Below are 13,657 nucleotides of genomic sequence, written 5' to 3' on the forward strand. Positions count from 1 at the left end.
TGTTTTTTAAAGCATGGCAGTATAAATAATAATGGGCCTGTTAGTCTAGCACCAAAAAGCCAAGTATTTTTGTTTAGTGCAGTGTGCCTTATTACTTGAATTACCACCGTGCCAGGGGGTGAACTAGAATTCAGTTGCAGAGGCCCTTGTTCTGTTTGCTGACAGACTTTAGTTTTAAATTATTTTGTGCTTTTTGTCATGTAATTTTGGCTGTACACATGTATATGTGCAGGCTGTGCTATGACATCCCTGCCCCAAATGATGCCATGTTAAAGATTACATGCAGGCGGTATCTTTCTGAATGAAGATGACTTTCAGTCTTCAGAATTGAATGAATGTACAAGAAATGTCACTTATTTCCACAGCTGTGTTTTGGGTTTTTTTTGTTAGGAGGAATGTATAGGGTTCAGAGGTTACAGTTGTGTATGGTGAGCTTGAAAAAGCTACCATTAACCTTAAAACCCCACAAGAATAATCTCAACAGACCCTACCTCTGCATTTTAGTCCTAGTTACATGAGACAGAGGTTGAGCCTTGCCCTGTTGCATAAACTTAATCTGGGTTTTTTTTAATCTGTATATTGAGATTTTACACTACTTTCGGTGTCAAAATACGGATGTTACTGAATCCAGTCTAAATTTAGGCTTCTTCATGGTGTACTTTGGAAAGCTTTATACATAAATTGCTCAAACTGACTCACTGCAGGGTTTCATCTGTTTTGTATTCCTTCTTCAGTGTTGGTGCTTCACACTTGGAAGTGTGATTATTGTACAATATCTTGCAAGATTATTGCCATTGTATTAAGTGACATAATTTATGTTCCTACGTGAAAATCGGGTTGTAGAAGTCCACTCAGCAGGGAAGCTTGGCATAAGCTTGGGGACCTGCACTCATAATTCCTACCCTACAGCTGAAGTCTTGAGTTTACAAATGCTTAGGCAGGTCCCATAGAAAAAAGCAGTTTAAATGCTTAACGTGTACTTTTGAGCTGCTAATTACACTTCCAAGATGGTGCTTATTTAAAGAAAAAAAAAGTTGGCAACAAGTCAATTTTTTCTTTCGTAAGACTGCAACATGAATCCTTTTGTTAATGCCTCCAAGGGCTTTTCTTGAAGTCAAGGAGTCAGGGAAGGGAGTAGGAGTAGAAAATAGAGATGTAGGTGTTTACTTTAGAACTTACTGTTAGTATTCCAATTTATGCCGTGATGGAGGTCTGCAGGAAGAGGCTGGGCTTTGGGTTGTTATTTTTTTAGCCTTGGAAAGCTGTGGGGTATGTTATGGAAGCTGCCATCTCAGCATTGTGATCACAGCCTTGATGTTTTGATAGCTCTCTTGTCTGTCTTACTTAATTTTCCTGATATGCAACCTTTACTCTTCAAGTAAAGTGGCTTTCCACCTTAAGGCTGTCCTAAAGTTTCTATACTGTTTTATAATACCAGTATCTCCAAGGCCTCCTTCAGCTCTTGGAGCTTTCCCCTTTCCTTATCAAGGCAGCAGTTTCAGTCTGCAGACTTGGGGTTTCTAGAACATGCTGAAGCAATCTGAGTGATAGCTCATGTCATTAAGGTGCAGCATCTTGCCATGGTTAGAAGACCATGAAGTATGACATAATTTAGTATACTGCATATTATAAATAATCTGTGCAGCTTTACTGCTTGAGCTCTTTTGCAGTATATTGATGAGTGAGGCGGGGATGCTGCAAGTTGTTCTGACATAAATGGTGCTCCATGAAAGTATATCTCTGCATAGGTCAGTTGGTAGAGTCAGGGATCAGGAAAAAAACCTCAGCACTAGCTGTGCTTCAGAGACAGATCCTTTCATATGCTTTTTGGAACAAAACCCCCATTGAACCAACACCTACAAAGACAGGAAGGCTTGAAACTAACCTGAAACACCAGTAAGTTTGAGTGTGTGCTGTCTGATGTGTATCACTGGTCAGAACAACAAAATGGCATTGTAATGGCTAAATACTAAAAAGTATTAAGATGCTTTGTGCAAAACTCTGATCATTAACACTCTCGATATTCTTTTAAAGAAGTTTTAACAGTTGCCCACCCAACAGAAGTGCTTTACCTGACAAAGCAAAGGTCCTGTGGGCCAAGATGGTGGAGTTTCAGTGCTGCCTTAATCACAATTCATCTGTAAATAAGTAAGAGTACTTTCGGGAACAAATTATCTCTGTGTGTGAAGAATAATTAAGACTAGGAAGGCATCCTTGCTTTGCTGAGGAACATCGTGAAAGATTCACCTCTGGAGATTTGAGAGCTGATCATGAAGTAATTGTCAGTCATGGCATAGGTGCTTTTGGTGTAGGGAGCAATGGGCTAGATCACCCCATGGTTTCTTCTGGTATAGGATGTTGTGACTTCTCTAGAGGCAGGACATGGAAAGCAGCTGTTTTGGTTGCTCATTAACTCCACATAATTTACGTAAGTACAACTGTTGTTGGAGTAATGCTGGAAACCAACCAGTGACGTGGCTAGAGTGGTGATACCTGTTTTTGTTTTCTTAAACCACCAACAGTACATAACGTTGGTTTTCAGCATCGTCTCGCAAACAGCAGCATCAACACAACAGAGAGGTGATGAAGTGGTACGTGGGGACAGGAAAGAAATGTCAAGCTGGCTTTGCTGCAGAAGCATGTGGTTGTGGAACACATTCTCAGGCTTGTTCATTTAATTTGAAGTAAAAACAATCTATGAATAGTCTGGTTGCTTCTATCAGGATGTGGCTAAATGGGTTAGAGCGTGAACTGCATGAACAAGTTCTTTAATATCTTGAACTTCAGATACTTTAGCAACTGTAACATTAACAAGCATTCAAATACCTAGAAATTGTTGGTTTTTTTTAAAGCCCCCATTCCTGGGTTTAGATACTGACTTACCAAGCTCTTGTTCAGATCTATAGTAGGAATGCTGAAAATGAGCTCATGTCCAAACTTCATTTAAGGCAGCTAGGTGTTCTCTTACTCCTAGGTCGTCTTGCAGGGCTGAGAAGAAGAATGTTTTGTGTGGTGGCTTCATGCTTTTACCCACAGAACAACAGAAATGTGGTTAAGTATTCTGCAGACGCATAAAGGAAGATGTGGTAAGGAACCTTGTGTATGTGCTGGTGTTTAGAGTAGCTTACTGAGCTGGCTCTAGATCAGAAATTGTGCAGTAGTTACTGTAAACAAGAATTAATGTTCCATGTATTGTGAAGAATCATAACTGAATTGTCAGGAACGAATTTCTGGACACAACCAGTAGAGTGACAGTTGGTATGTATTAATGTTGTGACATGAAAGACCATTCTCAGTTCTCTTAAAGCTACTTGTAGGTGAAGCTTTACACCTTGGCCTTATTGTGTATCTGCATTTTTAAAACTTGAAGCTATATTCATTATGGTAGAACTCTTCCTTTTAAAGTTGATCTCTTAGGTTCCATTTTATTTGTAGAGTATATAGTTCTGTAAAGCAAATAAATCCTCTAAATTAGTGAACCTGACTGATCTTTTAATGTATTGGCATTTCAGCATACACTAAAATAGAAACTGCAAAAATGTGACTGTTGTGTAGTACTCGTTAGCTAGCCAAAGCGTTTCTAGGGATACCAGTTAAAGGTCAGCCTTTGCTTTGCCATTCGGTTTTGCGTTAATGTTTGTTTTGCATACAGCAGCCTTTTACTATAGGCATAATTACATACAATTGCTGATAATTAAGCACTGTTCTAATCGTCTGGACTGTGCTACACTGAGAACATTTGGACATAGTATTTGTAATCATTACATGTTGTGTAGGGTAAAGGTTGGGAATTTGAGTTCTTTATAATGAGTCAGATAGATCTACTTTATCTTGTTGGTCTGTCTAGAAGACAGAGTTGTCAAGGATGTCTCTGCTGGTTTATGCCTTTTGTAATCTGACCATTTCGTATTCTCTTTTGAACCCCAAACGGTCTTTATAGTAACTGAATGTGGAAGTGAAAATTGCTTCTTTGCCCTCCTGAAACTATGATAGGTTCACGCCTGTCAAGTTTTAGGGCGTTGCATGTGCACCATTGAATACTGGGCTTCAGGTTGCTCATCTGATAGGAAATGGTGACTGCAAGTGGAGTGCAGGGGTGGAGAGCTGGGCAGGAGAAGTAGAGGTTTGGAAAATGGCAACCTCCCTGTTCCTACTCCACACCTTGTAACCCATCCAGTTTGCATTTCTATGAACAAGTAGTTTAGAGGGACAAAGAAACCTTAATTAAATTTGAAATACCTGTGGGTCAAAACTTAATAATCTTAAAAATACTGATTTTTTTGGACTTAACAAAATGTAAAGCCTGAGCTAGTCAGTGCTTCTGAGCTTTCCTGAGTTGGAAACAGCAAATACATCCTGTGACACTTACGGCCCAGTTGATCTGAACTGGGATGCTTTGATTTCCTTAATTTTCAGGAGGGTTATGTCTCATTTTAGTCAGTTTTGGCTAGATTGTTTCGCAGAACTTCCACAGCTTGATAAATGTTTATCTTTTTAAAGAATATTAATGCATTTGTGAACTTCTGAGTTTTTGGTAGTAGAACTTATATGTGCAAAATCAATCAACTCTTCTGATTAGTCACATTCCAGATATACTTGCATGAACTAATGCATATTGACTTCATCAGTATCTTGTATTTATCATTGCATATTTCTAATGCATGTTCACATCCCACTGCATTATCTAAGTCAGAAAAAGAGAAAGGGTAACTTGTGGTTTTGTATTGGCAGTCATGTAAAATTCTAGTTTTAGAAGTCCTCAAAATGCGATGAAGAAGCATTACTTCCCTGATGAAGCCATTAAATCTTAATATGCTAACAGCCACTAAAATGTGATCCTACCAAGTGAAGAAGCACTTGGAATGAATCAATTGACTTTGGGTTGACTCTACAGCATTTGTATTTTTTAATTTTTTACATTATTCCAACATTAAGCTATAAATCGGGTTAAAGGGATCTTGACACTTTCCCACATGTTATAGTTGAGTTTCTTGGGGATGAGGAGTGTTTCAGGAGTCATTATTGCGCTGCTCTAGTTCTGCTGTGCACGCAGCTGTGATGCACTATCCCTTCCCACACTGGGTAAAAGGAGTTTTCTGATTCACAGCATGTATTCTGAGAAATTCAGGTGTTAATGTTTAACTAATTTCCCAATTGGATTTTTCCTAGTCTTACTTTTTCATTACTATGTCCTTGCTGTGAAAACAACAAAAATTACTTGGAGCAGCCTTTTTTTAAAATGAAACACCAAGAGTGCTTGCACCAGTCAACAAATAATAAGTGTTTACACAACAGGCTTGATATTTACCTAAAAGTATCATACTGGTAGGAAAATCTGTGTTTCCTTGCAACACTGATGTTTTCTTTGTGTATATTTCAATAGAGAAATCTCATTCACTTCTAGAAAGTCACATGTAAGGTGGTATTTCAGCAGATAGGCAAGTCCCCAAATCTGTTTGTTCAGTGTCAAAATATCTGTCATTTTAGTTGTAGCGTGCTTTAGTATGGATTCCTCTATTTTGGGGAAGCTTTAATTTGATTGAAATTAAAAATTAAAGTTTAATTCTGTCAATTTGTTTTCTTTTAGGTGGTGGCTTACACCTACATTTTTGAGCTTTGCTATGTCTACTTGCACAGTTGTGTATTGTAGCAGGATACAGCCAGAAGCTGTATTTCCTAGCAGGATGCAAGTATTCTGTCATATTATGGTGTATACCTGCTAGTAGCTGGGAAATCCAGAACTGGGGGTGTATGTTAAGATTTATTGAAAACCCCAAAGTTATAATTTAGTATGTTCTGAATAAGACATTGATAGAAACAAGACTGACGTGAAATTTAGAAGGCTTAGTAGGAACAGCATCAGGCATACAGAAACATGGTTTATGTCTAAGGGGGTGGGCCCAAATAATTTTTAGAGCTTTGCTGAAGTACGTTAAGGCACTTAAGGTTTAGCTAGGTTCTTGTTTCCTTCCTTTCCTTTATTGTGGTATCTTGCCTGTGAATATTTTTTCCCATCATTTTTCAATATTAAGATCACTATCTAGTTTGCCCATGTGTGGTAGAGACTGAAGATAAAAATACAGTCATTGACTCATATGACGAGTGTAAATTGTGTAGGACTGACCTTTATCATAAGTGTGTTCAAGGTTCTGTTGCTTTCTGTGAGGAGAAAACAGATGTTGCACCTTGTCATACCAGCCAGGGACAGCCTTTATGCAGGGTTGTTGCTTCACTTGCCTGTACTTGAGGCTGAAATGTGATTAAGTTCCCATAGAAATACATATCTTGGTGAGTAAAGTGCCACCAGTGATAGGAGAGTAGAAGTGGTAAGCTTGATTCATTGTGGAAAAGCACTTGTTTAAAGAATGGGTAGTGGCTCTTAGAGTGGAAATGAGCAAATCTTTAGTTTTATAGTAAAAAGTGAAATATACTACTATGAAATTAGCTTAAAGACTTCTTCTCCAAAGCACAGTTTTTGTGCTTTGGGTGTATTGCTCCCTTTGAAGAGCGTCACTAGAGTTTAAAGCAGTAATTTCTTCCTACCAAAGCTCAACAGTAGAGATTAACTCTTTAAATACAGGCTGACATTTCTGATTAGCCTGTACATTGCTCAAAGTGCTGCAGCTTTAAATTATCTAAAAAGCAGTGTACTTTGCCTTCAGTTAGGATTTCAGACTTTGCCCAGTGTTACTATTTAACCGATGCATGAGCAGTTGGAAGCTGGATTTTGCTTCCTGCTGTGTGAGATTTCGGGGTAGGTGTGTCCAGAAACAATTATGTTGTTGTCCTGATTTTAATCCCATAAACAGCTGTGCTGCAAGTCCACACATACATTGCAGCTATACAGCAATAATACAGGAAGCTAGGCACCCTCAATAACAATTTTTTCCCCCTCCTCCCCCTTAGCTTTTGGCCAGTTTAATTCTCTTCAACAGCTCCTTTTGTTATCAGAGCAAAGTCAGTGCTGATGCAAGAGTGAAGTGGAAATACACAGTCCTGAGCAGGGAGGAACTGCAGCAGGGCCAGCTTAGTTCTGCTTCATGTATTGTAAAACCACAGTGCATGTGGCTGGTGTTTGGGAGGTAGGTATGTGATGAGAATTCTGAATTAACTTTGAATTTGGGATATATTGGTCAATCTAATTCAAATGAAACTTTGGATTGCATGGAAGAAGCTAAAGGCACAACATTACAAATGAGGGGTCTGGGATGAGCTTCCCATATTTGAGGAAAGAAAGAAAAAAACCTCTCATCTGCTATCATTTTCTCATGGAATCTTTGAGTAACTTAGTGGTTTATAATGAATAGAAAGTACTGTAGAGTGCTTCCTATCCTGCTACACTTCGGTAGTGAAAAAGTCCTTTATTTGGCGAGTTTATTTGTGCTGCATCAGTAAGTGGAAAATCTACTTCAATTAACTTGTTACTTCTAACTTTGTTAGCTCTAGATTTGTATAGTTTATTCACTGTTTTTAATTAAAGCAGCAAGAAGTTGGAGTAATTGTGCACTTGATTAAGTGTAGTGCTGCTTTGTTTACTTCTTCCTCCTGGTTATCTCCTGATCTACATCAGTTTATTAGTGATAAGTAATATCAAATAAGGAGGGAGGGGAAGTCAAAAGAAGTCGTCAGCATGTGTCAAGAAGTTTCATCAGCAGAGTTGTAATGCTTCAGCATAGTGATCTCGAAGTATTTCTAAAGGTTCTTTGCATATTTGTAAATGGGATTTGTAGCTGCTACTTAGTGAGTGTTGAAATAAGTATTTCAGAGTAGTTGATTAGATGGGATAAAGTTGTGTCTGAACATTAACCCCTGCTGCTGTGACTTTCCATTGTTTTCCATGCAGTTTGGCAATACAGGTTTTCTTTGCCTCATTTAAACTTTGCTATGGAGGAAGCTGATCTTAGGGGAGTTTTTTTTTTGGGAAAACTTTATATCTACGTATAGCAAAGCTAATACTATAAAGGGTCGATGATACTTGGCCTACAGGAGTTGTCTAATACATTCAGTTTTAAAACAGTTTATTTGTGGTATTACAGAATGCATTTCAGGAAATTAAGATCTTCTGTAGTATTTTCTGTTGATCTTTTGTTTTTAAAAAGAATCACCTTACTGCTTACTCAAAATACCTGCTCACCTGCCTGGTTTGATTAATTCCTTCTCCCCATCATCTAAATCATATGAAAAGAGGAGAAGGGAAGGACAGGAAAAAAAGTCACCATCTTTCCTGCTTCCACTTCACACATGCCCATAGCCTGGGAGACTTATCATTTCAAAAGTCTTGCCAGGCAGTGGTTTGAACTCTTCATTCTTCTGTAGCTAGCAATGCAGTTCAACAGCTTGGCCTTTGAGCAGCTTCTGCTCTATAGACCACCAGGTCCTCATGATGCCATATCCCTAACAGCACTTGTTGCTGTTGGCACTCCTTTGGAGTAGAGGAACAGTCTTCTTCTCACCCTCATCATCCTTGCCCTGCATTTTTCCCCAGAGGGTCTTTTCTGCCCCTGCTCTCTTTTTCCCTGACCTGCTGCCTTTCTCTTGACACCTTTTGCACAAACAAGGGCTTAAAACTATGTCTGCATTGAGAAACCAAGGTCTAGTTCCCTGTGTTGCACTGTTGACCTCAGTGGCTTCATTTAGCTCAGTTTCTTCAGTGTTAATTTGGTGTTGGGACTGACTGACCAAGGTGGGAATGGGCAGCCAGACTTGAACTCTCAAGCTTTTCTGTTTTTACAACCATTTAAATAACAATTTTAATAACCTGGTACAAGATAGTCATCAGTTTGCATTCAGACATATTTAAATGGCCTCTTCCTTAGAGCTACATAGACTAGGGTGTGTTCTGGACACCTTTGTTTATGTAGTGTTTCTTCTTTACAAGCTAACTTGCTGTATGTGATAACAGCCTAATGCTCAGTGGTGCTTTCCACCATCTGCATTGGTGCAACTGAAAATTACAGGTGGTGTAAGCTCTTTTGAAAATGATTGTCATGATAGTTTAAAGCTGCAGTTATCAATGGCTCCAGGGTTGTTCAACACCATTTTATGGGTCTTGCTAAAAATTGCTGGAGTCTGACAAAACTATTGCTTTATCTCATGTTTACTTCAGCTTTTAAGTGGAACTGTAGCCACTCATCAAGCTTGTAAGTTTGGATGTGGGGAGGTGGATGAAAGGAGGATTTGTAAAAGAGAGTGATTTTCTTGAACTACTCCATGCTGTGAAGTTTTGAAATACAAGGTATTGTGCTTGTATTTAATTAAATTTAGCCTTGCTGTCAGATGCTGAGAAATGTTGAGTGATAGACAAAGATGTGCTAACTCCTGGTATGATGGTATCCTTGGTGTTCTGATGTGGCTGATGTCAGTGATCTTGGTCTTTGGCACCTCCTTCACCCCAGAGGCTCTCAAGCATTTGTCCACCATGAAATGCAACAGTGAGGAGGGGAAACCATCGAAGGCAGGAACTTTAATGAGAGGTAGAGCAGTGCCATGGATAGACTGGGAGGGGAAGGGGGGGGAGGTCACCAGGATCCAGTGTTAAAACCTCAAATTCTTAGATCTCTAATTGTTTTAGCACACATTAACAAAACCCACTAGAAAAGTATGTCATCCTCTTCTGATAGCAAGGAGCGACACGCTGCTGGTACGAGCAAGGCTGTTAATTAGTGCATGTGATTGAGTGTGCTCTGGGGAGCACTCATGTTTCTGTACTGAATGAGATTTCTGTCTCTACTATACCTGCTTCATTTCCTGAAAAATTGGAACATATTTATTAATTCAGGGAGCTGCGAGAAGAGAAAGCATCAAATGCCTGAGGAAGGTAAATGTCTCCTGACACAAACTGGAGCATTTCTGTGTGGCGTTGGTCTTTGTGAGTTACATATAATTGTATATAGAGATTTCGGAAGAGATGCTCTCTATATGACACTTTACCTTATTGCGCTAGTTGCACAATTATTGCTGGGAGAAGTTCCTCCTTCAGCTTTCTGGTAGTTATAATGCAGTCTTATCTCCTTTAATTAGCTCAGTTTGAAGAAGAAAGTGTTACACTTGGTGATTCCAGTACCCCAGGTACTCAAGTGCCTTCATTCTTTAAGGAGCTCCACCTAGCTCTATTTATAATCTCATCCTTTTACCCACAATTCATTTTTTAAAGGGGAATTTCTTTCCACTGCAGAAATTGGTTTTGAGCAGTGGCGGCAGTGGGAAGGGGAAGGAGGAGTATGAATTAGTCAGAGTTGTTGCATTAAAGTAAGCGTGTAGTGTCTAAAAGCTTTATTTTAATTAAGGTGCAGAATTAGCTGAAAGTTTTGGGGGGTTCTATTGGGTTTTTTTAACACAACATTTTCCACTAAATTCAGTAAAGAGATGAGTCTAATTTATGAAGTTGTTCATTGTTTATTCTCTATATAATGACAACACTTTTCTGATGTATTCACTTCATCCAGAGATAGGAAAAAAAAAATAGCCTTAAAACACCTGGGTGTGCCGATTTGACCAACACAGCTGTTTCTTTATTGTTTTTTGGGATAGTTATAATGCTGTCATGCATTTTGCTGAATAATATTATGCATAATGAATAATATGAAGCACAATATTGCTTGTAATGTGTTTGTGAATGTGATTTGAGCCAGCATTGTTTGATTTCTTTATTCATATAAGTAATTTCGTAGGTTGCTGCTTGTGCCTTTTTGTATGTATTTGGATGTGGCAGCTTTAGATGGTGAAATCTTTGCCCTAAAATCTCATAGATAGATGTATGGCAATGCAAAAGCATTACCCTTATTTGTGATATATGCAATTTATATTGGAAGGCCTATGTAACTTGAAAAGATTGAACTAATTTGTATATTAATACAGTATGTGCTTATGTAGAGTTTATATAAAGTGTTTTTCCTCTTAAACTGACTAAACGCCAGATGCATTTCACCTGGGACAGAGGAGAGCTAGCTCATGGTAGAGGGAGGGTTATAGCACATGTCTTTATTATGGAGCCAGGAGTTTCTCCATGGAGAGGAATTTTTGCCACTTCTCTCTCATGATCCCTAATTGGGTATGGTAAAAAGAAATAAGGAGTTCAATAATATTTTGTGTAAAGTGATCAGGAATGATGCGAGAGTGAGAGAAACGAAGTTAAATGACAGTGCTAAACACCTGTGTGAAGTGTCTAGGTCAGGTATAATATTTTCAGATTGAAAAGAATAGGATGAGGTTTGGATTAAAAAGATGTCATTTTGCAGACTTAAAGAATTGAAGATCTTTTTGAAACCTTAATTCTTTTCTTGGATGCTGAATTGTGTGAGAAGTTGAGAATTTCAGTAAACCTGGAACTGATGCATAGTCAAGGTTATCAGCAAATGTTTTCTTTATGGTTTGTATGAGACAAAACATGGTGGTGATTGTCACTTTCTGAAGCTTCATTGTTGAAGAACCTTGAGCCTGCAGTAGGATGGGTTGATTTTGAAACCCGTAGCGATACGTCCATAAAAGGTGGCAGGACACAACCTGTATGCTGGGTTAGAGATTTTGCTAAACTATTGAGTGGGAAGTTAGGTTGTCATCTGCCATTCTAGGAGCCTTGGGAATCTGTGGTGGTTTATTTTATAGCCTACTCAGTGGAGTTTGTGAACGGGCATGGGTTATCTTTATCTGAAGTTTGGAAAGTATTTGGATTGAACGTCCAACACAAAACTTAATTGAAATGGAAATTACCTGTTAAAAAATTACCTGTGGAATACTTCTCAGTATATAATATGTTTGTCTGTCTTTTTGTCTCAACAGGAATGCCCAAGGAAAAGTACGATCCACCTGATCCACGGAGGATGTACACAATTATGTCCTCAGAGGAAGCAGCCAACGGAAAGAAATCACACTGGGCAGAGTTGGAAATAAGTGGTAAGAAACTGAGAAATGGTCCCGAGTTATGAGCTCATTGTAAGTTAAGAGTAGCCTACATAGTAATGGCTTGGATGAGAAGTCTGGGGTGGAGTTACTTAGCTTGAAGTGAGCCAACATGCCAGTGGAGTAGCTGCCAGCCTCTGGATGTGCTGAGGGAAGAGGTTGGGTTGGGGTAAAGTAGGGGGCTATAGGAGAGGTAGATTGTGAGTGGGGGGAATCCTAACATGTCAGATGGCTGTGAAGATGAGATGAATGTGAGCTCTTTGTGTTTTAAGAAGATGGAGCAGGTGGGAGCATGGATTTAAGATCTAATTTGTCAAAGAGAAGAGGGTGAAGCTGGGGTTGATGCACAGATATATCCCGTTACTTTAAATAATGTAACAACAGTGTTGTATTAGTCCATGACAATGTAGTTTCTATTCAAGCGGAACTTTTCAGTTTAAAAGCAGTTGTAAATCTTTGCTCTGTTCTTAAGATGTAAATTAGAAAAAATCAAAGGAACTCCTAGAACTGTACTAGCTTTCAGATAATGTTTGACTTTTGGATCTTTCCTTGAAAATAAGATAATGCTCAAAATTCATAAACATGAAATCTTGACTGGTGTGGGACACCAGTCTGTATTGATTTGTAGAATAAATTCTGGTTTTGCTGTGTAAAATGTGTTTACAAGGAAATTCAAACAGATATTTTAAAATTAAAACTTAAAAATTTTGTGATGTAAAAGTAGGCTTAAATTTTGCTTAAATACGGATGTTATTGGAGAGTCTGCAAAAATTGCCATGTGATGTTTTTGAGCGACTGTGCAATAGGGAAATTTATGGAAAGAGGAATACAAATAGAGGTCTTTGAATTGTGAAGAGTATTTCCATCCAGATCATTGAATCCCTTTCTTTCTTCAAGTGCCACGTGCCTTAACACGTGAATAGCATTCTTTACTTGAAGGTTACAGATGCAGAAACCTAGTTAAATGCTGCTTCAGGAATCGGCATTATGTATCAGCATTAGGTTTGGATATCCACTTGGACGTCTGCTGCCTCTGCACAGGAAATGCATTAAGCAATGGCTCTTTCCTTTCATGCCTCGTAATCTTGCTAGACCGATTCCAGCCAAGAGAGATGTAGGTAGTCCAGGGAATGGATCAGTGATGTTGATGGAAATCCTTTCAGCTACAAGGGTTTCTTTGATCACGGTCACCTTTTTGCACTGGGGGAGGGAAGAAGAGGTGTTTATTCAGTTTTAAAATGCAGAGAACTATTAAGTCATATTTAAAACCTTTCAAAAGTTTTCTTAATGAGCATTGGCATAGCATGAATTCTTTAAGAACTGTATGCATTTGCCTTGCAAAATAAAATGCGACAGTGTGTTTGTTAATGTTCACACTGACTTTTCCTTGCAAAATGCTTGGTCATCTAATACAGAAAGCCACAAATGTTGTAACTGCTCTTGTTTAAATCACTGAGCTTTATGCCACTCACTTTCTTATAGCACACTGGAAATGATACCTGCATTAAACCTTTTGTTATCAGGGGTTGAGTCCCAGATACATGTGTATCAGTGTAGCTTTTCCCCAGGCACTAAATATGATGTTTATTTTGAAGAAAATAGTTTAAGGAAAGGAATTGTAAAGTGTGTATGTTGGGATAATATTAACCAGACTGTTCTTAATATTGGTGAATCATGGTAGGGTTTTAAAGGCTGTCACAAGTAGCTTTTTGCCTTGGAGAAACTTGTATTGGTACTCTTCTTCTAATGCTTTTGGTAC

General features: G+C 38.6%; 1 protein-coding gene across 6 annotated transcripts in view; it reads left to right on the forward strand.

The window, feature by feature from the left end:
* CNOT6 (CCR4-NOT transcription complex subunit 6) overlaps nucleotides 1–13,657 on the forward strand; it is a 30,273-nt gene that overhangs the window by 2,991 nt on the left and 13,625 nt on the right. For 5 of the 6 annotated variants that reach the window (XM_061352088.1, XM_061352089.1, XM_061352084.1 and 2 more), the window contains one exon: nucleotides 11,779–11,892. In XM_061352088.1, the coding sequence (XP_061208072.1) occupies nucleotides 11,781–11,892 (112 nt within the window). In that variant the 5' untranslated portion in view covers nucleotides 11,779–11,780. Of the gene's footprint in view, nucleotides 1–6,906; nucleotides 7,083–11,778; nucleotides 11,893–13,657 lie in introns of those variants that run through there. The other variant, XM_061352087.1, reaches the window with a different exon arrangement.

Source organism: Neopsephotus bourkii, unplaced genomic scaffold (assembly GCF_033783945.1).
Source record: "Neopsephotus bourkii isolate Nb327-2 ecotype Australia unplaced genomic scaffold, CSIRO-AGI_Nbou_v1 NB_620, whole genome shotgun sequence".
Classification (NCBI taxonomy): Eukaryota; Metazoa; Chordata; class Aves; order Psittaciformes; family Psittacidae; genus Neopsephotus; species Neopsephotus bourkii.